The sequence below is a fragment of the Medicago sativa genome, chromosome 6 (genome assembly GCF_051527215.1).
Source record: "Medicago sativa cultivar Bolivia chromosome 6, Bolivia_mono, whole genome shotgun sequence".
NCBI lineage: Eukaryota > Viridiplantae > Streptophyta > Magnoliopsida > Fabales > Fabaceae > Medicago > Medicago sativa.
The window spans coordinates 37,971,799-37,998,398 of record NC_140754.1 but is presented as its reverse complement, the minus strand read 5'-3'; the positions used below and the strand labels follow the sequence as shown (position 1 = coordinate 37,998,398).

General features: G+C 36.7%; 4 protein-coding genes across 4 annotated transcripts; all 4 read right to left on the bottom strand.

The window, feature by feature from the left end:
• Positions 1–9,470: 9,470 nt before the first annotated feature.
• On the bottom strand, positions 9,471–13,563 carry LOC146914970 (uncharacterized). Its single transcript, XM_085716244.1, has 3 exons — positions 12,983–13,563; positions 12,615–12,882; positions 9,471–12,471 (listed from the first exon to the last, which is right to left on the bottom strand). Exons 1-3 carry the CDS (start codon positions 13,001–13,003, stop codon positions 12,437–12,439), a joined length of 324 nt encoding a protein of 107 aa, XP_085572370.1. The 5' UTR covers positions 13,004–13,563; the 3' UTR covers positions 9,471–12,436.
• Positions 13,564–20,637: 7,074 nt separating this feature from the next.
• LOC146914969 (uncharacterized) lies at positions 20,638–20,958 on the bottom strand. The gene has a single exon (XM_085721188.1). The coding sequence runs from the start codon at positions 20,956–20,958 to the stop codon at positions 20,638–20,640; it is 321 nt and encodes a 106-aa protein (XP_085577314.1).
• Positions 20,955–21,302, bottom strand: LOC146914968 (uncharacterized). The gene has a single exon (XM_085721187.1). The coding sequence runs from the start codon at positions 21,300–21,302 to the stop codon at positions 20,955–20,957; it is 348 nt and encodes a 115-aa protein (XP_085577313.1).
• Positions 21,303–21,816: 514 nt separating this feature from the next.
• LOC146914967 (uncharacterized) lies at positions 21,817–24,766 on the bottom strand. The gene is made up of 3 exons (XM_085721186.1): positions 24,521–24,766; positions 23,196–24,389; positions 21,817–22,725 (listed from the first exon to the last, which is right to left on the bottom strand). Exons 1-3 carry the CDS (start codon positions 24,764–24,766, stop codon positions 21,817–21,819), a joined length of 2,349 nt encoding a protein of 782 aa, XP_085577312.1.
• Between the last annotated feature and the right edge of the window lie 1,834 nt (positions 24,767–26,600).

Sequence of the window (26,600 nt, the reverse complement as noted above, 5' to 3'; positions counted from 1 at the left end):
CTATGGAAGATTGCTCTCTGAGATCTTTTATCAAGGGAGAGTGCTGGATTTATTGAGAAAAACAAGGGATGCTTCTGATAAATGCTTCGAAGTTCCTACTGCAGAAAAGACTATCAGTAGCAAGACTTTGCATTCAATGCACTTTTTCAAGACAGCTCCTAAAGATGAGAAGTGGTTGGAGATGACCACAGAAGAATCTGAGATTATCAGGGACTTTCCTTCCTTAGTTAAGGAAAGTAATCCTGAACACTTAGCTAGATTAGTAGCTGAGTACGTCTTGGAGGATGATGCAAGTTCTCAGGAGGAAGCTGCTCTTGCTAAAGGGAAAGGCAAGAAGGCCAAGGCAGTTGCTGTGTCAGAAGCTGCTGTTTCTGATGCACCTAAAGGGAAGAGGGCCAGAACTAGTTCAGAATCTGATGCTGCTCCTACTAAAGGAAAGAGGGCCAGAACTAGTACTGAGTCAGAAGCTGCTATTGCTAAATCTGAAAAGCAAAAAGTTGCTAAGTCTGAAGCTAAACCTGTTTCTATCAAGGATAAAGGAAAGATGCAGAAGGTTGGTGCTGCTTCTATTCCTCAGAAAAGAAGAAAAGGTAAGGCAGATTTAGTAATCACTGAAGAGCAGCTGCAGGAAGCTCTTGAAGAAATAGAGAAAGAAGAGGCTGATCCCAAGCTAAAGAAGAAGAAGGCTCCCCTTCAACTTGTGAGTCCTATGGTTGAGATGACTCCAATAAGGAAAAGGATGGCAGATGAACGTGCTTCTGATCTTATATCAGATAAAAAGGAACTAAAAGCACAATACATTCATCAAAGAGATGAAAAGCTCAAGGCTCTGGGTATGGAAGATTGTGCTAGGTACTTCAAAGAGAAATTGGCTGAAGTAAGAGCCATTGCTGGTAAGTCTACTGAAGACAACGAGGAAGAAGAAATGATGATTATGATGGAGGATGCTCCAGAAGATGGAACTTCAGAAGTAGTTCCTCAAGCTGCTGGTCCACAGAAGATCACTTCTGAAGCTGGCCCTGCAGTTGAGGTAATCCAGATTCCAGTCACCTCTACCCCCATTTCACCCCTTTCATCACAAGCAACTGAGCAAGAAGAAGACACTTCTGTCTTAGACAATCTTGCTCTCCACTACTCAGGTGAGTTACCTATAGACAAATCTACCTCAGAAAAAGCCTCTGAAACAACTCCAGAAGCAGCTGCTTCTGAAAATGTTGTTTCAGAAAACCCCCATCAACACACACCTGAACCACATAAACCCACAACACCCCCACAATCACCAATAGCTACCCTTGACCCCCAACTCAACACTCAAACATCAACTTCACCACAACAACCACCAACTGAAATTGAACACTCCCCAGAACCAACTCCTATGGATGTTGACATCTCTCAAGTCAATGTTCAAGCCTCAACCTCTACCACACACATTGCTTCTGACCAGCCTTCATCTTCAAACATACAAACACACTTTACCATTCCAGTTCCTAACCCTGTTCAAGATTTGGAAATCAGTGATTCTGATCTTGAAACCCTTGAACAACCACCCACAAACATCCTGGAATCTGGATATATTAATTCTGAGCTTCTGACAATCCTTAGTCAATTGCATAATCTGGTGGATCAAAGAAGGACAATTGATCTCACAAGTGCATATGAAGACTCCTGGGCATCTCTTCAGAACCGGGCAGCTGAGCTTATTGAAGATATCAAGGCTAAATGCATCAGAGTCAAGCAGGCTTCAGTCAGAAGGCTAATGGAGCATTTGAATCAGAGTCTCAGAGTAAGAAGTTCTACACTGCTCCTGGAAAACCAGCCTTTCTTCTTAGAAACGGATTACTTAACCAGAGAAGCAAGGTTGTGTAAGCTTCTGAAGAAACAGATGGCACAGCAGCAGCAAGAAGCTAGAGAAAGGGAACAAGCTCTTCTCCAGAGGCAACAACAGCTTGAAGAACTGTTGCAAAAGAAAATTGAAGAAATGGAGGAGATGAAGAAACAACAACAAACCAACCCTTAGTTGCACACCTTTGTGTTATTTTTGTTTGTTGTTTGTTTTCAAATTCTTAGTCCTTGCTTCTGAAACCATCTTGTTTTATTTTTATGCTTCTGAATGCTTACTGCTTCTGACTGCTTAGCTGCTTCTGATAATTGGATATTCATGTTCATATATTTTGGTCTGTTTTATTTAATTAATTTCTTGTATACTCTCTCTTGTTTGAGTTTTTCTCAAATCTTTTTGTCTTTTATGTTTTTTTTATCTTTTTTTGATAATGACAAAAGGGGGAGTATATGTGACAAGTATTTAAAGGCTCTGAGCCCCATTAATGGCATTTGAAATTTTTTGAAAAACTTCTATCATTTTTTTACCTTATTGGTATAAGCTATGAACGAACGAAGAAGTATCAAAATTCAAGTAAAATTAATTGAACCATTCTTCTTATCTATAAGTTAATTCTTTCAATGATTCATTTTTTTTAAAGCTCTGATAATTTTTTTTTGTGCGAAAAATGAATTTAATTAACCTGGATAGAACTTAGGGGGAGCTTACAAACCTCACCTTAAAGACTATCAGACTCAGGGGGAGTTTGAGCTTACAAACCTCAGACTCTGAGCTTACAAACCTCAGAACCCCAAAGTCAACTTGTTAATTAGATTAACAACAATTGATCAATTTTAAATACTTTTGTTTGTCATCATCAAAAAGGGGGAGATTGTTGGAACAAAATGTGTTTAACAATGAACCTTAAAGAGTTTTGATGATAACAAGGTATTAAAAATTGTAAATTGGACTAGCTAATATTTGTTCAAGTGTACAGGACCATAATTATAAAGTTACATCATTATTGGTTCTGAATGAGCAAATAAAGAGCAAAGGAAACAACAAAAATTTGAAGCTTGGACGCTCCTGAAGGCAACTTGTTACTGAAGAGAAAAAGCGCTCCTGAAGTTAAGTCGCTTCTGAAGTAAGGATAGTGCTCCTGAAGACAAGAAGTCCAGAAGTCATATCATCAGAAGCTGCATCATCAGAAGCTGCAGAAGTCATATCATCAGAAGCTGCATCATCAGAAGCTGCCTCATCAGAAGCTATTTCACCAGAAGCTGAATCTCAACTGGATTTGCAAAAGATTCAAGAATTGAAGAATTATCAATGCAAAAGCTGTCTATTGGATTCGAAAACACAAACAAAGGATTAGTGGAATTTTGCAACGGTCATTTCAAAGGTGTTTGAAGGCTTGTGCTTGCAATTTGGACGAAAGCGTTGACATTGTACTTTGTACGAATTGTACAACCACGTTCTCCACTACTCTGTTTTGTGTCCACGCTACAAGACAAGAAAACAGCTCCAGAATACGGTTACGCCTGCATAGATGTTCCTTTGGATAAGGAATGGATTTCAAATTTGTTCTTCATAAGACAACAACCAAATCAGGCAAAAGATCATTGGTTAAAGATCAAGCTTCAACAACGACTCTTTGGTGTGCTGGCAATTTCACAACGTCTCTTTCACACCTCTATATAAAGGAGTGAAGACCTAGAGATTTGGTAATGCATGAACGCTGAACGAAAGACTCATAACATTTTTACAAGTACCAAACCTCTGCTGAAATTGTTCTGCATTCACTTAGAATTTCTTTGTCTTATAGTCATATCTTAGAAATTCTTAAGTCCATTGAGTCTGTATCTGATTTGTATTGTGAGCACCTCTGATTGTATATCAAGTGTTCAACCTTAAACAATTTTCTGTGTAATTTTGTTTAGTTAGGAAGTCTCTTGCTTGTGTGCTTGAGCAAAGGAAGCCTCTTGCTTGTGTGCTTGAGCAATTGTAATCAGATATTACTCTTAGTGAAATCTCCTTGGAAGTGCAAGGGGGACTGGACTACTTCCGGATTGTGGAAGGAACCAGTATAATTGCTTTGTGTCGTTCCTCTTCTTCTCTCTCTCTGTTTTTTCCGCTGCATTTAGATTCTGATCATCACTTCAGAAGCTGTCTCACTTAGCTTCTGATCAGTGTATTCAGTTGTTTAGGAGAAAAGAAGAATTTTTCAAAACACAATTCAACCCCCCCTTCTTGTGTTTTTCTCACCTTCAAAATATATTACTCAAAGAGAAGCAAAACAAAGAAGGAGGGGGACATGCACCAATACCTCCTTAAAAATTTACAAACCTAAAATTAGGAAACCCTAATTTTTTTTTACCATAAAACTCTCTAATGCAATCAGGAATTTGCATCCAAATCATGAGATGATTAATGGAAAGACCTGCATTAGCTAGGGCGTCAACACAAGTATTTCCCTCTCTATAAACATGAGTAGCCAAAAAATTCATAGATCTTGTAGTCTGCATACAATTATCCCATCTGTTCTTTAAACTCCAAGGCACCATAGCATTATTCTCAATGGCATTGATCACTAAAGCAGAATCACTTTCAAGCCACAGATTGTTCCAATTAAATTGATTTGCTAACTCAATGGCTCTCATTGCACCCAACAATTCAGCGTGGAAAGCATTCTTTAACCCAGTGTGCTCAGCGAAGCAAAGGAGCATATTGGAATCATGATCTCTGAAAATTCCTCCATAGGCGGAAGTGTGAGCAGTTGCAGAACCATCGGTGTTACATTTAACCCACTGAGGTTGGGAGGCTTCCAAATAACTTCAATTATCTTAGGAGCATTGGGAGGGTGAATATTAACATTGAACTTTTTTAAGATAATGAAATTAGAGATGCTTGCTGATGCCACTGCTCTAGTCAAATTTCCAGATAAACTAGTGCCCGAAATAACAGAAGATAAAGAGCTTTTCCAGTGGATTTTTTTGTTTGAAAAACGCAATTGGTTTCTAGCAAACCAAATTGCATTTAAAATATTAATCAAGGAAGCCGTAATAACAAGCTTACACTGAGGGTTCCAGGCACCATTGCAAATGGACCAAATTTCTTCTACTGTCTGGAAGTTGCAGCTTTTGTTGACAGCGGATGCAAGCCAATTCCATAATTGTGTTGCATACGGACACTCTAGGAAAAGATGAATAGAAGTTTCTGCATTCTTATAACAAAGAGAGCAGATGGAGGAAAGGAGACAACCTCTGGTTTGAAGATTATCATCAGTTGGAAGTTTTTTTAACATTAACCTCCAAACCAGCAAGGATTTTGAAGGGGGAATGTCACTGGACCAAATAAACTTAGCCCAAGAGACCTTAGGAAAATGATGCTTCTTAAAGTTATAGGCCTCTTTTAAAGTGAGAATACCATTTCCAACATGTTTCCAAGCAAGTTTGTCAATGTTGCTTTGTGTAGGTAAAGTAACTTGAGCTGCAAGATCCCTCAAAATGGGATACTCCCTGATCAAATCCGCAGGGAAAGACCATTGATGATTATTGACATATTCACACAACATTTTAGGATAATGAAGTATTTGTGAAGGAAGAAGCTGCAAAGAATGAACTAAAGGTTCCTCGCCCCAATTGTCCATCCAGAAGTTAATTCTCCTTCCATCTCCAATATTCCAGCATGTGTTCTCTTTGACTTTGTTAAATTCACTTTTCACCCCACTCCAAATTGAAGAAAAGATATGATAATGGATGCAATTATTATCTCTAACAACTCTGCTTCTTAAGATGCTTGCCCATTGCTCTTCAGAGTGATTTAACTCCCAACAAAGCTTCAAATTAGTAGCTTGATTTAGACAAATCAGAGATCTCAATCCCAAACCTCCTTCCGCAGTATCAACACACACTTTCTTCCAAGCTACTGTCACCATCTTTCTTTTATTTATGTCACCACTCCAGATAAAGTTTTTTATCCAAACTTCCATTTCCCTTAGAAGACTTGTTGGCCAAGAATAGATACTCATGGTGTGTAACAACATACTTTGGATGACAGACTTGACCACTTGAACCCTACCAGCCATAGATAACAAAGAAGCTTTCCAAGTGGCTAACTTAATTTTAACCTTATCAACGATAGGTTGAAGATAAATTCTTTTAGGCTTACCTTTAAAAATTGGAGCACCAAGGTAAGTGAATGGAAGAGTTCCTAATGAGAAACCAAGCAACTGCATCATGTGATTTAGTCTGGAGGGAGAAACACCACCTGCATGTATTGATGATTTGCTAACATTAATGATCTGACCTGAACAGTTAGCATATCTCTCAAACAAATCCTTCAGATGTTGTAAACAAGAAAATTTTTCTTTGCAAAACACCATTAGATCGTCAGCATAAAAATAATGAGATGGGACACTTTGAGTTCTTGAAGCAGCAATTTGTTCAACTTTACCTTCCTCAACCAAATTTGAGATACCTCTGCTAAGGACTTCCTCAGCAATGCAAAATAAGAGAGGAGATAATGGGTCCCCTTGTCTGACCCCTCTCCCACAAGTGAAATAACCATGATGCGCACCATTAATAGAAATAGACATTTTTGCTGAGTGAAGAATGGAACTTATCCACTTAATGAATATATCATGAAATCCAAATTGATGAAGAACCATGAGCAAGAAATCCCAGCTTAGAGTGTCAAATGCTTTAGAGACATCAATCTTCAAGGCTAAATTACCTCCAAAAGATTTCCTATCAAGAACATTGATAGCTTTTGAAGTCAATGCTATACAATCTTTGATATTTCTACCTTTAACAAAACCCCTTTGCTCTTTGGAAATTATGGAAGGGAGGATCACTGCTAACCTATATGCAAGCACTTTAGAAAGAATCTTGAACTTGAAGTTAGCAAGGGATATAGGTCTGTACTGTTCAATCATGTCTGCATTGGAGATTTTAGGAATAAGAACAAGAGTATTAGAGTTGAATCCTGGTGGAAGCCAGCTTGTATGAAAAAATTCAATCACTCCATCATAGACATCCTTGTGAATGATGTCCCAATAGTTTTGAAAGAATGAGGCACCAAATCCATCTGGCCCTGGAGCACCATCACTATTGAGATCAAAGACCGCTTTCCTGACCTCTTCTAGAGAAGGGATCATAATAAGCAAGTTATTAGTGGTGTCATCAATTATCTTTGGAATAAGATCCTCAATAAGAAGTTGATCCTGCAAAATAGTGTTAGAAGAAGAAAACAAAGTTTTATAATAATTAACTATATGTTCTGAAATAATATGAGGGTCACTGATCAAGTCATCTTCAATTCTAATTGAAGAGATCATTTTAGTTTTGTTTTTAATCTTAGTAAGTCTGTGAAAATAGCCAGTGTTTCTGTCACCATTCAAGTGCCATCTAGTTCTTGCTTTCTCCTGCCAGAAAATCTCTTGTTTGTGTAGGGTTTCATCAAGCTTCAGCTGAATGCGTTTTTCTTGCATCATGAGTTGATCATTGTGTCCATTTTGATTGATTTGGGCCTGAATATCAGATAACTCTTTCTCAACTTCTTTGACAGTGTTGTGTATATTTCCAAAAACCTCTTTGTTCCACACTTTTAACTTATACTTTAGGGATTTGAGCTTTGAACTTAGAACAAACATAGGACTGCCATTAACTGTTTCATTCCATGATTCAGAGATGATGTCCTTGCAACCATCATGGAGGGTCCACATCTTCAAGAACTTAAAACTTGAAGCAAAACTCAGAGAATCAAGCTTAAAATCTAACAACAGGGGGTGATGATCTAGCAAGTGTAGGATCTTACTTGCTAATGTTTCTTTGCAGTCTAATGTTTCAGATCATTGGCAGTGACACCCCGACATTGTGGGGGGTTATTCGGTGCGCTCAGGATATCAGTTGCTCACAACGTACTCAGGCTTCCTCTTTGATGGAGGATTCAGAGACTCTTATTTGCCATCCCCAGGTCCCCTTAAAGATTTCTATCTTAGCTTGGCGGTTGCTTCATGACAGGTTGCCAACAAAAATCAACGTTCTAAATCGTACTATATTAGATGCTGATGATATTTTTTGTGTGGTGGGACACGGTCATGTCAAAAGCGCTCAACATTTGTTTATTATTTGTGATATTTTCGGCTCACAATGGCAGCAAGTCCGACTATTTGGATTTTCAGGTGTTGATCATCACAGCATCAGCACTCATTTTACTCAATTTACCAACTATTTAGGTGGCTCGAGGACTCATCGATCATTCCTTCAGTTACTGTGGCTTCTTTGTGTTTGGCTCATATGGAAAGAACGTAATAATATAATTTTTAATAATATTTATACTTCCATCACGGAGCTTACGGAAAATGTAAAATTTCATTCTTACTGGTGGTTGAGGGCTAATAATGCTTCTTTTGTGTATGGTTGCCAGCAGTGGCGATCGGACCCATTGTTTTGTTTGGGTATCGGCTAGTGCTTATTTTTGTATCTATATGACAGACTCTGTGTACTTTGAGAGACCTCTTTAGTACGCTTTGTGCTTAAGAGGCATCTCTGTTATTGTGGATATATATCATTTTAGCTCTTCAAAAAAAATATTCTAATTAATTTTATTTTATTATATATATATATATATATATATATATATTTGAACAAATTAAAATGAAATATATTGCTCAAAAGCTAGGAGATTCACCCCGCACAAGGTGTGCTAAAAGTGATTAATCATCCAATGTCTGTTACAACACAGCGACACCTACCAAAGGTGCATCCACCAAAAGTAACAAATGAACAAAACCAAATTACATGGCACCCATACAAAGGATGGGGTGTCTCCACCAATCATGAAAAACAAAAGAAATAGGAACAATATTTGAAGATAACCATAAAAATGAATCCAGCTTCACTTTTTCAAGTATCCTCTAAGGATCAATTACCGCATTTTTGAAGACACAATTGTTTCTAGCCTTCCATATATATATATATATATATTATGCTATTGACTTAAATGTTGGTGAATTTGTTGATAGATTCATTTTTTTTTCAATTTTACCTATGCATGGAATTTATGTTATAATCAACGTATTCTATCAATTTTAATTAATAAACGACCTTACATATTCTGTAGGTGAATGAATACCTTAGATATTTGTTAACTTGTGCCCATAGAGCACAAGTTAAGGAGCTTAAAATAGAATTAACAAATAAATTTTATATTTAAATGATAACTTTTGAAACTTTCAAAGCATTGAATGCACAACTTTTAAAAAAAAAGTTTCTACATTTGATTCCTTAACTTATGCCTCAATGGCACAAGTTAACATTTCCCTTTTTTTAAATAAAAAATAAAGATATTTTGCTTTTAATTTCAACAAAACCACACAAATTTCAAGGCTATTTAATTTGACATTTTCTGTAACAATAAATTCGATCAGTTCCGAAAATGTATGGTACTAGTATGTATCCCGTGCGGACGCACGGGTAATGTAATCTTTGATTTACAATTATAACATGGGTGCATCGACAATCATACCTCAACGTTCGTAATGCACGTATTAAAAAATAAACTCAACCAGATGATTATACTTGCCAACACAACGTGGTTCAAGTAATTTCAGATATTGGTATCGACTAATGCAAAAAATACACGATTAAGATGGAATGACGAAATTTGTGAAATAGACGCAGATTCCAAATATTATAATACAATTCTACAATGAGACAATATCTCTACCAACAAAGGATGAGACCAACCTCAACATTTTTTTTAATTAGAACTACACGAACAATTGGGAATTAAAAATAAAAAATACACAAAAACAGGTCATCTATCCTAGAAAGAGCAACCAGAACATTATGAAGATGTGGTAGCTATAATACATAAGAAACTAACACATCACCAACAATCAAGCTGCTCCAACTCAAACACAAAGGGTGCTAAACTTAAACATTTCTCCTCACACTTGCCATCAAGATATCTTACATCAGCACGTACCGAACAATTCCAAGCCAAAATTTCTTCGAACTTGACGAAAGATTTACTCCAGGGTACCGTTGAAGACATGTTGCAACAACAAAACAATAAGCATTTAGAAAAAGATGGCAGTGTATAAAAAACAAATTGATTAAACACAGAGCAAAAAAAAATCTCACCAATACTTCACATTTCTTTCCATCTACAATCAATTTGGTTACATAAAGAACCCAATGATATTCTTCACCTAGAACCGAAACCTCACCAAAAAATTCAACGACAAAGTAAACGAAACAAAGCAGGTACTAACAACGGAGTGACAAATAAGGCAATCAAAAAAAGACAAACTTCCTAAGAAAGAGGAGGAGTTATTCATGACGAAAATAAAATCATAATGTTATTATTAGATCAAACTACTAAAAACATTAAAATCGATTTAATCATTGTTCCAACCAAAACAACGTGTAATGGCCCAAGATAACACCAACAATGGTAAAACCAACAACACAAGTATAACCAAATAAAACATTCCTAATTCCAAACAAAAGAGCACACCAACAAAGCTCAGGTCCATTTTCAATATTTTTTGGGTAAATGTATAGCAAAAAAAAAAAACATAAACGTTACAAAGTAAAATCAAAAGCCATGAAAAATCAAAAAGCCAAGCTTCAATAGACAACAGTGGGTTGATTAAAAACCAACGATACAACTATACCAATATAAGCACCAGTCCAAACAACCACAATACATAAATAGAAATATAGAAATCTCAAAAACAATACAGAAGAGTGGAGATGAAAGTGCACTTTTATCAAAATGATCAGGGGAGTCGGTCAAAACAATTGGTAAATCAATTGAACTTCTTTCTTTTAAATATTTGGAATCATGAAGAGTGTTTTCTCCCAGGGATGAAGACATTATCAGTCAATAAATGCAAGAAACTACTTATTAAGGATTGGATTAGCTATAAGCAAGATGAACAAAAAAGAATGCAAAAATTGAAACTTAAATAGATCCAAAGACAATAATGGATGGGTGAGATAAAATTGACAAAAAGTTAGAAAAAGTATTGGTAAAATAAGAAACCCCATAAAAAACAAAATACATTAGATAAAAAGTCCAAGACACTGGTTAAATTGGTTGAATACAAACAACACTAATTAATGAACTAACATACCTGACATATTTATTTATCTAAGTCAACAAAGCCAAGTACCAAAAGCAAATAACCCACATGGTTGATAGATAGAAATAGTTATCCATGTATTTATTCATTTTATTCATTCATTTGTTTTACCTGCACATGCACAAAATTCACAAAATAACATAAGTCCAATATATTTATCTATACCTTTACTCACACGTTATACATGAACATAACAGACATGCAAATAGCAACACCAAGGACAACATTAAATGAAAAGAAATGAAACTTTCAATGAATGAATAGACCACAAATACAATAGACAGTAACAAAGACTGTAATGAAAGGTGATAAATCAAATCAATGGAGAATAATGGATAAAAATAAGTAGAAATATGGACAACATCTTGTGAAATCATTCTCATGCTGATACTTAAATTTTTTAAGAAAAATCAAAGCTGAAAAATAAAGGAGTTTAAACACCTTTAAATTGAAGAAAAATTACTACCAAAAATACTTGCAAATTTTATCTAAAAAATTAAATTAAACATTGATCCATATAAACAAATAACTACCAGTCTCTCTATCTCCCTTTTTTTTATTTAATATATTTTTGCCTTTGCTTAAAAAAAACAATTTAAACTGGACACGTCAAGAAAAACAAAAATTATTTTTTGGTAGATTGAACAAATAAACATAATGTCTTGAACATTGAATTGTAACAGTGAAAATAGTTAAAAGTATAACCATTGAGAAGACTGGATATCAATGACCTTTTTAAGAAAACATGTTTGTGTGAAAAGTAAGAAGCCAAACAGTTTCAAAATTCAACTTGAATACTAAAAACAGTAATGAGACTGATCAATTGAAAAAAAAACTTCCCCTAAATTTAGTAACTATCATCATTGCAAAGGACAAATCAATTGTCATATGTTAACAATACTGTTGAAAAGGATGGGAGAGGCAACGTGCATATATCCCCAACAAACAATCAGTGCATGCAAACCACCAAATATATAGAAACCCCAAAAGAACTATCTAAAATAAGGAAATTAACATGAAGGAATTCCACAAGATGCAATTAGGTAATCAAACAAACACGAAATACACCTTAAAGCACAAACCAGTCCTCATAACTTGACAACCTTAACATTTTTGGCAGCCTTCCCGAAGGAAGTCTCAGCAGCCTCGTCAACTGTAAATAAACAGGGCGACCCACAAACAACTGTATATAAACAGACAACTTCAATACCTCTGAAAATCATCACTTTGGCAAACCGCATAACCAAAACAGGGAGACCCTCCTCAGCCTTTGCCATAATAAGATGTTTCGAATGATCAACGTAATCACCAAAAAGAGCAATCTCACATTTCCCACTTGCAAGAAAATCAACTCAAACAATCAACCAATGGCCAAACTATAAAAATTGATGTCCAAGCAGTACCTCAAAATTAACACAACACAATAAAAACTAACTTGTGATCAGTAATCTGAAGCAAAATCATCTTGGTAACTTTGCCATCTCTAATATACTCCCTGTCATCAGATATCCCAGTCATCAATCCAATTACATCTAAACAACCGCAATGAGTGGGGAAAAAGAAAGGTCATACCAAATGCAAAAAAATGAAAGTCAGGAAAGGAGATAAAAAAAACGAATCAAAGAAGAGGATACACACCAATTAGAAAATCGCTGTCCATAGTTTGCCTAACAATCTCATCAATCTTGGTCAGATTTAACCCATACAATGGCAGAAAAGGCCCCTCACACACATTTACTTTGATCTTCATTTGGAAAAACAACTTATAAGCCTGAGGGGTTGTCCTGTAGGAATTGCTGTTGGGAGCAACTGAAAAATAGGACACCTTATACACCTGACCTTCAACCAACTTCTTCTGGAAAAGGTACAACAATTGCTTCCTGACAATGGCGTGAATCTGGACACCCTTCATATATGAACAGGCAAAAGGGCTTCAAAACAAAATCAATAAACATGAAACAAATCAACCAAATAATAATAAAAGACAAACAAAGAGCAATACAAACCTTCTCATCAACAAACACCATCTCAATAGAATTGATATGTTCCGGATGAAGAAAAGCAGGAACCTCCCACAAAAGAAGTACGAACAACACGAAGCCTGAATATCCAAGACTCACTTCAAGGAACAAAATCAGACAACGAATCAAAGCTGCTATCAGACCCAACACCTTTCAACTTTGCAGAAGACATGTTAAAATAAAAATTGTACCAGAGTAGATCGGAAATCAGAAAAAGAGAAGAAAGAGATGAGTAGTGAGAAACAAAATGAAATCCAAGACTATTTATAGAGAAATAAGACAAAAGCAGACAAAAGGGATTTGAAAAAGAGGGGGAAAGATAAAATCTCCTTTGATGTGATAGGACATGCAATTGAATTTGCTTAAATTAATTGAAGGAGTTGAAGTTATTCAACCAAAGCCCACGTGAATCTCCAATTCATCCTCTATTCCATGATAATAAACGTTCTCCTCTCTGTCGAAGAGATAACACAATAGAAAGGTAAACGGCTGTCCCATCGATTCCCTTAAAATTCAAAAAGGGTCATTTAAGCGCGAAAATTCCACCAAATTTGTTACAAAAGTCAAACCACTAGCAGATGAGATCAACAGTGGACGATTTTTTCCCCTCTTGATAAGAGTATGGATTCACAAACTGATAGAGTTTAATTTGTAGTGTATAAAATACATTCTGACAGGTCAATGAGACATTACTATTTTGATACTGGCTACTTCTGTACTCCCTTCTTCTAAAAAATGTAACGGAAAAAAGATCAATTTCTTTGTCCCAAAATGTAAGAAAAACGATAAACTCTTATTCTATTTAATCTTGTGTTTTTAAAAAACCATATTTTTCAAGAAAAACATTTGTTTATTCTCATGAAATTAAATGCAAATTACATTAAATTGTTCCTCTCTTCCATTTTTACCATAACCAATAGTCAATGAAAATTATTTTTACATCGTCTAATAAAACTTATTCCAAAGAAAACACAAAAAATTATACCCCAAATTTTTATGTATTAGTTTTTTTAATAAGTGTGATTCGATATTTTTTGCTTACAATTTGAGACGGATGGAGTACTCTCTTGGTCTCATTTTGATCGTCGTTTTTCGGTTGTGCTGGCTTTCAAGGAAATGATAATTTTGATTGATTTTAAAGGTAAAATTAATATCATATATTAAAATATATTTATTAATTGTAGTTACTGTGGTAGTTAAGTTGTGTAAAAGAATAAGCAGTTGGAGCTACAAGTGTTTATTTAAAGGAGAGAGGGAAGTCACGATCAAGTCTGTCCTTCAAGCTATTCATTCATATGTTATGAGTATTTTCAAACCGCCAAATACACTTCTAGGCGGGATTGAAAAGATGATGAATGCATTCTGGTGGGGACATGGTGGTGCAAGTAACAAAGCCTTGCATTGGTTATCCTGACAAAAGTTATCAGTGCACAAAAATCATGGAGGTATGAGTTTCAAAGATCTGGCAGCCTTTAGTGTTGCAATGCTTGGAAAACAAGGTTGGAAGTTACACACTGATTCTGATAGTTTAGTTTCAAGAATCTTAAAACCCAGGTATTACCCGATTAGTAGCTAAGCTTTGTTTGTCGTAGCATCCATACAACTAAGGTGGTTGTAAGGCAAGGTGCGCGGTGGAAAATTGGTTCTGGATTTAATATACCAATTATTGGCGAGCCTTGGTTAGGGATACGGTCAAGTTTTCCTCTTGTTGGCCCTGGTGCCATGGACCTCTAATCTTACTACGTGGGGCATTTGATTGATCAAAGTACCAAGGTATGGAACGAACAGCTGATACGGCAATTATTTCTAGCAGATACAACTCAAATTATTTTGAATACTCCTTTATATGAGCAAGTATATACCGATAGTTTGATTTGGAAGGCCAAGTAGAATGGTTATTATCCAGTCAAAATTGCCTATCATGTTTGTATTGAAGACATTTCTAATAATGCTCATTTGTGGAAACCGGGGTACTGGAGTGGTATATGGAGATTGAAAGTGCCCCGAAGGGTAAAGAATTTAGTATGGAGAGTCTATAGAGACTGCTTCCATACAAGGGTAAGTGATGTAGTTTTTTTTCAATCAATCAAAAGTAAGTATTTATATCGTCTCCTCAGGGACTAGTTCGATATCACGGACCGTTCAACATCATTCATCATTTTAAGTTAAAGTGTAATTTGGTTGTTTGTTTAAACTATGATAACTAAAATACGAAGGGAAAAGTTGAGAGTAATAAGGCGTAAAAGCGTTGGGATTAGAGTTCCTTGATTAAGCATCAAACATAACCTGATAATCACATATATGGACTCTAGCGTTTTACCGATATGATCATGTATCGCTCGACAAGATTATTCGTGTCCAAATAATCTTGTGAGATCAATTGTATTGTTCAATCGTTGATTTCCCAAACTACCAAACAATCCAATAGTCGATCATATCGTTTAATCGATGATTTCTCAATCTATATAAACGATCAGAAAGCTTTAAGTTTCGATACTTTGTGTGATTATCAAAACACCGATCCTATGTCTAGAATCATTGTTTTGATAGATGAATATTCTAAACTTAGATTCAAAAGTACTTTTCAATAACAATTAAATCAAAGGTAGGAAATGAATTGCAAGAATAACTTCAATATCATGTAAATTGCAAGAATCATATATTACAAGATCAAGAGATTACATTCTATGTTCAATCAAGTACCTCTAATCCCAACTAAGGAGATTTAGCTCATCATTGTCATGAGAACATTACAAAAGTGGAAGGAAAGTTGGAAATCAATGCTAAGAACTTGATTTCGCCAAGAATCTTGATGAATCCAACTCAATCACTCTTGCTATATGAAAACGGAAGAATTTCGCCTTATTCTCTCTCTAAAATTGTAAGAAGATCAAATCTGAAATGAGGGAAATGAGCTTGTATACATATGCTGAAAAGTGACTTCTCGCCTGGCGAGATTTGGCTCGCCATAGCGAGTTGAGCTTTCTTTGCCAATGGGTTTCTGTCACGTCACTCTGATCAGATGAAACCGCCTTTTTTCGCCTGGCAGGATTTTTGCTCGCCATGGCGAGATTCTGTTGCCCTGTTTTTCCACCTTTCTGTAACTGCACGCCATTTGGCTCGCCTTTGTCTCGCCATGGCGAGGTAGTTCGCCATGGCCATCTCTGTGGCGAGGGAGCTTGGTGCTCTCTGGAGTTGGCTCGCCATGGCGAGTTGGCCTTTGCTCAATTTTGTTGTTTTTTGGTCCTTCCTTGGTGTCTTGACACTCAATTCCTGCACAAATGGGTAAAGTAAGATGACTAAAGAGTAATAGGTCAATAATCACTTTTCTCTCGGCTTTTCCCTAAATAACTTGTGAAACAAGTAAAAACTGTGTCGTAAATAAACATTTAAAATACTACAATTCAGATTTCGAAAATTCGTTCAAATGCATGATTCAAGTAAATAAACATTCGTAAATAAACATTTAAAATAACTTGTGAAACAAGTAAAAACTGTCCTCAGACAAAATATTTGAAAACAGACAAGTTTAGGTACAAGACACAAGTCAAAAGATTTCGAAAATTCGTTTAGATGCATGATTCAAAGTGAATGCGTGGGCAAGTCTGAAGTTTTCGACTAATTTGGAAATCCGCTGCAAATATGAAATGAGTCCTAAACACAAAGTTCATGTCACACAGTTCAAGCCAATAACACATTTATTCACGAACCACACCTAACACACTCCTTTGTAAGTAGATAAACAAAATGAAATCAATGAGTGAGGGTTATGAAACACACATCCGACAATCAAGCAAACATCCTGATTAAGTTATGTGTTCATCCAAATATCATTTCAAAAGGCATAAAAGCATGGATCAAAAGGTCTGTTAGGGTTGTAACGTGGCTTGGCTACAAAAGAAAAGACATTTGTGGGACAATTGAATTCAAAAGGCCAAGCATAAGGGAACATTCCTTCTATTCACAATCAAAAGATTAAATTTACAAGATTTCCCTTAATTCTAATCAAACTCTTGGTGTTTAAACACGAAACACTTCGATCTTGACAACTTATTTTATTTTTAGATTTTTCTTTCTTTTTCTCTTTTTGTCTTTTCTTTTCTTTTTCATATACACATTTTTCTTTTTCTTTTCCTTTTGTATTTACACAACAATGTTGTCTTGATCAAAAATAAAAATACACTGATTCACTTAACAACTAATCTAACCTCCCTTTTCTCCCCAACTTGAATCCAACATAACCCTGTTTGAATGTTCCCCTATTCTATGGCAAGGGAAAATAAACATGAAGGTTTAGGATTCAACAATTAAAAACATATCAGAGTCCTATAGTGCATCAATAATGAACTGGATTTTGAAAACTTTGGGGCAATTTCATTAAGCAATGTGCTTATGAATTGACAGTTCATCATTGAGGACTCTGATACATTTGGCTCAGATGGGTTAACAAATACTCGCTCTTCTCGCAGTGTAGGCTATATATGGTCAAGTGTTTTCACTCATTAACAAAAATGCGCTTTGACCATTTCCATGCTTTCACGCAATTTAAAACAATTATTGGATTTAACATAAAACGACCGAGTTAAGCAATGAATGTCGGTCTCCTTGCATATGGTACAAACAATTTGAGGAGAACTAAATGTTATAAAATTTGTGCACAAATAATTATGTTATTGTGGAGAACTAAATGAAATAAAATTTGTGCAAAGTACTCGTTTCACATTCAAATAAAAACCTAGAAAAACCGGAAACTTGTACCTTGGCTATGCGCTTTATCGCAACTATCTATCATTACCATTCATCTAAGACTTTGCTCAATCTTTGGCTATCTTTCAAGCACTTTGAAATTTGACGCTTGAGCATTTTTCATTTTCTTTCAAACAAGCAATAATAATAATAAACCAAAACAAACTTCCACAATTTTCAAAATAAACTCAAACTGAAGTACTTGACATCATTTAAGCAACACAATACACTGTTAAACAATACAAACACATCGTAATTAAACACATTGTCTTGAACAACATCACAATACAACATCCAACAATACGAACACAATACTTAGTTTAAAACATCACACACTAAAGTCACACAAAGCAAATTGAACGCAATACAAAAGCAAATAATTCAAGAGTAGTTAAAGTAAAGCATTAAAAGATGAGTCTAGAAATAAAGAATTGATTGAAAGCATCTTAAAGTATCGCTCATTTCAGGTGTGCTTTCAAGTATTTTATTTACTCCTCTTCAGTTCTGATCATCATCACTCGGAGTGCCCTCGCTTGAATTTGCACTTTCCACTCAGTCCGAACCGTTTATGTCCTCATCACCCTGATCAACATCAGCTTGTTCATCAACCTGCATAAACGAGGAGCCACCCCCACCGTAAGAAAATTGCTTGTCCTCAGGCCAAGCACAATAAGCCTGGTAGGCTTCCGGTGTTGGAACTTTATGGGCTGCTTCTTGGGGATAACTAGAGTGGAGCAGCATCCGGTACAAGGAGTCATTCAATGAAGTCACAGCTCGCTTGTTAGCATCCAAGTAATCCCATGTGTAGGTGAAACACTGCTGTTGGTATGGATCCATGTGTGAAAAGTCACTGTTAGTTGTTGCAGCTTGAGGTTGGTGCGATGAGGCAGCTTTGGGGCCTTTCTTACCCTTTTTCTCTTTGTCACTATGCCTGGCAATGAACGCATCAGTGATAGGGTTCTTCAAATCTTCATGAACTTGGCTAGGGATTTTGATTCGGAGGCTAAGGATTAATCCCATAATCAATCCGGGAAAGGAGAGAGGAATCTTGTCTTTGGTACTCAAAGCAACCTCCATAATCTCACTAGCTATGATCCTAGCGACGTCAACTGGTTGATCAGATAGGATGTAGTAAATTAGGGGTGTGACATCTAAGGTACATGTGGAGAGGTGACTCTTGGCTTTAATGTTAAACATGATCAGTTTGCAGATGGTTTGAGCAATGGGGGTCATGTTACATTTCTTTACGTGATCACGCCCGGTCACGCTCTTCTCATACCCCGTTCCCGGTTTCAGGATGGTTTCTTGGATTACTTTATGGTTCTAGTTTCCTTGGTTTTGCTGAAGGTGGAACGGAAATAATTCATCAGGGTGTGTGAGTTTGTAGGGCTTCCATAGGTAGTCATTGATGTCTTGGCGATTAAAGTTGATCACCCTGCCCCGCACCATTATTTTGAAGTTGAAGTCCTCTCCTTCTATAGGCTGGGCGTTCGCATAGAAATCACGCACAATTTCAGTGTTGATTTGAGGCTGTGGGACTACCAATTTCTCCCATTTTCTCTGTTGAATGATTGCCGCAAGACCGCCTTATTTCCCTTGAGCGGAGATCTGGAACTGCTTGTCATGCCAAAACTTTCGACGGCATAGTTCCTGATACCTGTCTTGATGCTCAGCACTAAAGGACTTGTGCTTATCATATGGTCTTGGAGCTGGTGTAGCTTCGGAAACCTTCCCTTTGCCTTTGGCGGAAGTTGATGCCTTGGGTTAATTCTTAGGTGCCATGCCTGAAAAAATACAGCCATGAAATCCATACAATTCATAGGAAAAATGATTAGAAAGGAATATATTCAAAGCAGATTAAAAGGGAAAAAAAATTCTGGTTCCTGTGAAACTCGCCAGGCGAGATTTACTGTCGCCATGGCGACTTAACATTCAAGTTTCTGGGTTTTATGATGAACACTCGCCATGACGAGCCAAAGGCGAGCTCAATGGCGAGTGAACCCAGAATTTCTAAAATCACCAATTTTCAACAGATCTCACAAATGGTACTACCCTAATCCTTGTTACACATCTTGACTAGCACAGAGAGAAAGATAAATCAATAAACTTACCATTTTATCACTAAATCTCATTTTATTGAAAATTTACAAAATGGGTCATTTTTCAAAAACAGTGATTGAAAAGTTGTGGCTTGTGTTTTATGATTCATATTCATCTCCTTATTTAGAATATTTCATAAATCTTGCTTCTATTTCTGTTGTGCAAAACCAATAGATATCTAACAGATTTTCTCTCAAAACAATGAACATGCATATTTAAAATTAAAGAGGGAGCAAAATATGAAATTCAAACTGTGATTCTTGATGTTGGAAAGCAAAATAAAGTAAGGATAATGCAAGTGCAGAGATGTTTGTCTTGATTTTGACTTGCTTTGAAAATTTGGAATTGTAGGGTTTGTTTTGGTGAGAGAGATTGGAATGTTAATGGTAAGAGAGACAAGAGTACCTTTGTGAAAAAAAATCGGTTTTGGGACAGATAATGGGTGGTTGATGGAATAAATGAAGGATTGAATGGGAGTTAGTGGCTTGGGAAACTGTAACGGCCAGTTTGCAGTTACTCGCCCGGCGAGAGAATACTCCGCCATGGTGAGTAATTTGGTAATCAGCACAGGTCAAAGGACCTGTAATTCTCGCCATGGCGAGATTTTATGCGCCAGGCGAATTTTTTTGACAGTTCAGAATTTTCTATTATAGCTTCTATTTATGGAATTTTGGTAGGTAGTGTGACTTATAATCCTAATATGCATAAAAACAGTAAAAGTACTTACAAAATTGGGGTGCCTCCCAACAAGCGCTAGTTTTTCGTCGTTAGCTCGACGCCTTTTTCATTTGAGTTCACGGATTGTCAAGTGAAATTGTCGATGTAAGCCGATCAATCTCACTACAAAAGTAGTGCTTTAATCTCTTCCTATTCACTATCCAGCTAGCATTTGTAGTTGGATCTTCAAGCTCCACTGCTCCATATGGTTTGACATCTTTAACCATGAAAGGTTCGGACCATTTAGACTTCAATTTGCCAGGAAAAAGTCTTAACCTTGAATTGAACAGCAACACCAATTGTCCGGGCTTAAAGTTTCTCTGCACGATCCTCTTTTCATGGTATTTCTTGAGTTTCTCTTTGTATAACCTTGAGGACTCATATGCTTGATTCCTCATCTCTTCAAGTTCATGCATTTGAAGCTTTCTTCTTTAACTGACATTCTCTTGATCAAAATTAAGAATTTAAGCGCCCAAAATGCTTTGTGTTCAAGCTCCATCGGTAAGTGACACGATTTGCCGTACACCATATGAAATGGAGTGAGGCCTATAGGAGATTTGTATGCCGTCCTATATGCCCACAAAGCTTCGTCAAGCTTTGTTGACCAATCCTTCCTTGATGCCAAGACTATTTTCTCTATGATTCTTTTAGCTTCACGGTTTGATACCTCGGCTTGGCCATTTTTTTGAGGATGGTAAGGTGATGCCACCTTGTGCTTGACTCCATAATGATCTAAGGCCATGGTAAGTTGTGTGTTGCAAAAGTGTTACCCTCCATCACTTATCAACACTCTTAGTGTTCCAAAGCGGGTGAAGATATTCTTCTTTAAAAACTTTACCACCTCCTTGCTATCAGCTTTAGGCGATGCCACGACTTCCACCCACTTTGAGACATAGTCAACGGCAACCAAGATATATTCATTGGAGTATGATGATGTAAAGGGACCAATAAAGTCTATGCCCCAACAATCAAAGACTTCAACTTCAAGAATACTTTGAAGCGACATTTCATTCCTCTTTGATATTCCTCCTGTTCATTGGCACTCTTCACAAAATTTGCAATGTGTATAGGCATCTTTAAAGAGTGTGGGCCAAAAAAAACCCGGATTGGAGCACCTTAGAAGCCGTTCTTTCTCCATTGACGTGACCTCCATATGGTGAATTGTGACATTGCCACAATATCTTCTTTGCTTCTTCTTTATCAACACATCTACGCAAAAGATTGTCCGCTCCAATTTTAAACAAGTACGGCTCATGTCATACATAGTGGTTGGATTCATGGAGGAACTTTTTGCGTTGTTGCCAAATGTAATCTTCCTGAATGAACTCGGTTGCTTTGTAATTTGCCATATCGGCAAACCATGGTCTTTCTTGGATTGCAACCAACTTCTCATTAGGAAATTCTTCAAGAACCTCCGGTTCATTCCTCGTTACCTCATTGTTCACCAACCTTGAAAGATGGTCAGCCATAAGGTTCTGAGTGCCCTTTTTGTCTTTAATCTCCAAATCAAACTCTTGAAGAAGTAGCATCCACCGGATGAGTCTCGGCCTGGAGTCGGATTTGGTTATTAAATATTTGATGGCTGCCTGTTCAGTATACACAATAATCTTTGAACCTATGAGGTAGGAACGAAATTTTTCTAATGCATACATAATTGCAAGTAATTCTTTTTCTGTGGTAGCATAATTAATTTGAGCCTCATTCAAAATTTTACTTGCATAGTGTATCGCATGAAAAACTTTGTTCTTACATTGACCTAAAACGTCACCAACAACATAATCACTTGCGTCACACATCAATTCAAAAGCAAGATTCCAATTAGGAGCAGTGATTATTGGTGCGGAGGTCCACCTCTCTTTTAAAGTTTCAAATGCAATTAAACATTCATTATCAAAAATAAAAGACTTATCTTTATTGAGTAAGTTGCTCAATGGTTTGGCAATCTTTGAGAAGTCTTTAATGAATCGCCAGTAGAATCTAGCATGGCCAAGAAAGCTTCGGACACCTTTAACATTCACCGGTTGTTGGAGCTTTCCAATCACATCAATCTTGGCCTTGTCAACTTCAATGCCTCGGGAAGAGATCTTGTGACCAAGTACAATGCCTTCGGTCACTATAAATTGGCACTTCTCCCAATTGAGCACCAAGTTGGTTTCTTTGCACCGCTTCAGCACGGTGTCCAAGTTCTTCAAAAAAATATCATATGATGCTCCAAACACGGAGAAGTCATCCATGAATACTTCAATGCTCTTTTCAATCAAATCAAAGAATATTTTTTTCATACATTTTTGAAATGTTGCAGGCGCATTACATAGACCAAATGACATTCTTCTATATGCAAAAATCCCAAACGGACATGTAAAAGCCGTCTTTTCATGGTCCTCTGGATTGACCGTGATTTGATTGTAACCTGATAGCCATCAAGGAAGCAATAGTATGGTTGACCGGAGAATCTCTCAAGCATTTGGTCCATGAATGGAAATGGAAAGTGATATTTTCTTGTTTCTTGATTAAGCCTCCTATAGTCAATACACATTCTCCACCTGATAACCGTTCTTGTCGGAATAAGTTCATTCTTTTCATTCTTGATTATCGTCATTCCTCCCTTTTTAGGAACTACTTATACCGGGCTCACCCAAGCACTATCCGATATCAGATAAATCATGCCAGACTCAAGTAGCTTTACCACTTCCTTTCGGAGTACCTCTTTCATGGTTGGATTCAACCGGCGTTGAGGTTGGGCCACCGATTTGAAGTTGTCCTCCATCAAAATCTTATGCATGCAATATGAAGGACTTATGCCTTTAAGATCGGACAATTTCCAACCTATCGCTTCTTTGTTGTTTTTGAGGACTTCAATCAATTTCTTCTCTTCAATGCTTGACAAAGAGCTACCAATGATTACTGGTTTTGTGCCATCATCTTCAAGGAACACATACTTCAAATGTGACGACAACACCTTCATTTCAACTTTTGGCTCTTCAACCTTGTCTTTATTTTTCAACTCCTCTAATTTTACTTTGTTCGGAGGAATTTCTTTCAAGGTTTCAAGTTCTTTCAAGCATTCTTCGATCTCTTTTCCTTCCTCCGCACTAAGAACATTAAGTGCGTTGGTAAGCACTCTTTCAAGAGCAGTTGGTTTATGCAATTGTCTTCTTGTATCCATGATTACTTCTTCCATTTCATCCACCTTAAAGCAAGCTCCTTTGTCTTTTGAGTGCTTCATTGCATTATGGAGGTTGAAATTGATTTCCTCATTATCAAGCTGCACCTTCATCAAACCATCATCATAATCAATCATCATTCTTGTGGCTAACATGAATGCTCTTCCAAGAATCAATGGCACATCATCATCCTCTTCAATATCCATGACCACAAAGTCCACGGGGAAAACAAATTTATCAACTCTAACCAAGTCATCCTCGGTTATCCCCATTGGTCGGGTTATGGACTTGTCGGCTAGTTGTAAGGTCATTTTAGTCAACTTTATATCTAGGCCACCAACCCACTTGACAACCGAATAAGGAATAAGGTTGATACTTGAGCCTAAATCAATAAGTGCCTTACCAACATTGATTTTACCAATGGCCACCGGAAATGTTACTCTTCGGGGATCTTTCTCTTTCTTTGGTAACTGCCTTTGGATGATTGCGCTACAATTTACGTCTAATTGAATGGTTTCTTCTTCATTGTACCGACGCTTCTTGGATAGAATCTTCTTCATGAACTTGGCATATGTTGCCATTTGTTCAAGGTCTTCCGCATATGGTATGTTGATTTCCAACCTCTTGAAAATATCTAGAAACCTCTTGAAGTGCTTCTCCAAGTCCTTTTTAATGGAGACTTCGGATATGGTAAATTGTGATCCGACACTTTCTTCCCGACTTCCTTCTTCTTGTTTTCATTTTCTTCATTTTTTTTATTTTTTTGTTCATTTTCAACTACGCCTCTATTATTTACATCCTCATCATTATTTACACCCTCTCCTTCATTCTCACTTCCTTCATCATGCTCATTTTCAACTACTCTCCTTTCCACCTCCAAATTATCACTGATACCTTGCCCGGTCACTTTGCCGCTTCTTGTTGTCACGACTTTGCATTGTTCATTCTTCGGGTTGTTTTGTGTGTTTGCGGTGAAGGCTCCTCCTTGTTGATTGGCCAATTGTTGAGATATTTGGCTCAAGTGTTGAGCTTGTTGTCCCATTTACATCTTGAGATTCTTTATGGACGCATTGTTGTTTTGTTGATTGACCATTGTAAGTTGCATGAATTGATTCAGAGTATCCTCCAGCTTTTGAGTACGGTCTTGTTGGGGTGGATATTGTTGAAAATTGTTATATGGCTGCTGATTGGATGGCCCTGCAGTAGGCCTCCATGGTTGTCCATAAGGAGTAAAATTTTCATTGTTTCCTCTTTGATAATTATTGTTGGCGTGATACCTCCCTTGATTAGAGTTGCCTTGATATTGTTTCTCCCGGCCTTTGTTGGTTACCTATAAAATTCACTTCTTCTTCAGTTGGCGGTGGATAATATCCCGTTGGATGATCACCAGAACATAGTTCACAAAAATAATTAATTCACTTATTGATGTCTTGTTTCTCTTTGAATTTGTTCTTTGATTTACTTTGGCATCTCTTTCATCTGAATTCTTATTTCTTCGAGTTGTGCAAGAATTGCACCATTTGTTCCTAGCTCAAGAATTTCAGACTTCTTTTGAGGGCTTTTTCTGTTGTGTTTTGCTGCTCGGTCATTGAGTGCCATCTTGTTGATGATGTCTATTGCGTCCTTTGGACTCAATGCCATCAAGGAACCATGTGCAGCTGCGTCTAAAATAAGCTTTGGCTCTGGTTGTATTCCTCCACAAAACATATGGATTTGAGTTGTATCATCAAATCCGTGCTTTGGACACTTTCTCAATAATGACTTGTATCGCTCCCATGCTTCACATAATGATTCATCTGCACCTTGAACGAACATGGCAATTGCAATTTTGGTATCCATATGTTTATGCTCCGGAAATAATCTTTCTTGGAATGCTTTCTCCAATGCGTTCTAATCTGTCATAACTTGTGATGTTTGACCAAGATACCATTCCCGAGCCTTACCAATGAGTGAATGTTAGAACAACCTTATAAATACAACTTCTTCCTTGGCTTCAGATGCATCAAGAGTACCAGCTAGTGCATAAAACACTGAAAGATGTTGATAACGATCTTCATGATCTAGCTCGGCAAAAGGATGAGTTGTAATGGGTTGAATGGTTCCAAACTTCATTTCTATCTGTTTCTCCTTTTCTTTGCCAAGGTAAGCTAACCGTGTTGGACTTGTCCAACATGGAATCGCACTTTGATTACCTTCCGAAGGATTTTGACCGTTGCCAGCCATTGTTTCTTCTTCTGGTATTGAAAGTAATGAAGGAATAAAAGTAGAGGTTCCCTCATGTTGCTTTTGCTTTGCTAGTTCTTGCTCTTTCTTTTTCTTACTGTTGTTCTTGTGCGCCGTCTTTTCAATCTCAGGACAATATTCTAATTACTCGGCAGGAACTGTACCTCGCATAAAAAAGATTTCAAAGATTTAACAAAAAGTTTAGCAACACAAAGGATAATGAATGAATAATATATATACGAAATGAATATGTGCAAAATTTGCTTAAAACGATAAAATAATCGCAACGTCTATGATATCTAAACTCCAGTCCCCGGCAACGGCGCCATTTTGATGTAGTTTTTTTCTATCACTCAAAAGTAAGTATTTATATCGTCTCCTCAGGGACTAGTGCGATATCACCGACCGTTCAAAATCATTCATCATTTTAAGTTAAAGAGTAATTTGGTTGTTTGTTTAAACTATGATAACTAAAATAAGAAGGTAAAAATTGAGATTAATAAGGCGTAAAAGTGTTGTGATTAGAGTTCCTTGATTAAGCGTCAAACATAACCTAATAATCACATATATGGACTCTAGCGTTTTAGCGATATTATCACGTACCGCTCGACAAGATTATTCGTGTCCAAATAATCTTGTGAGATCAATTGTAT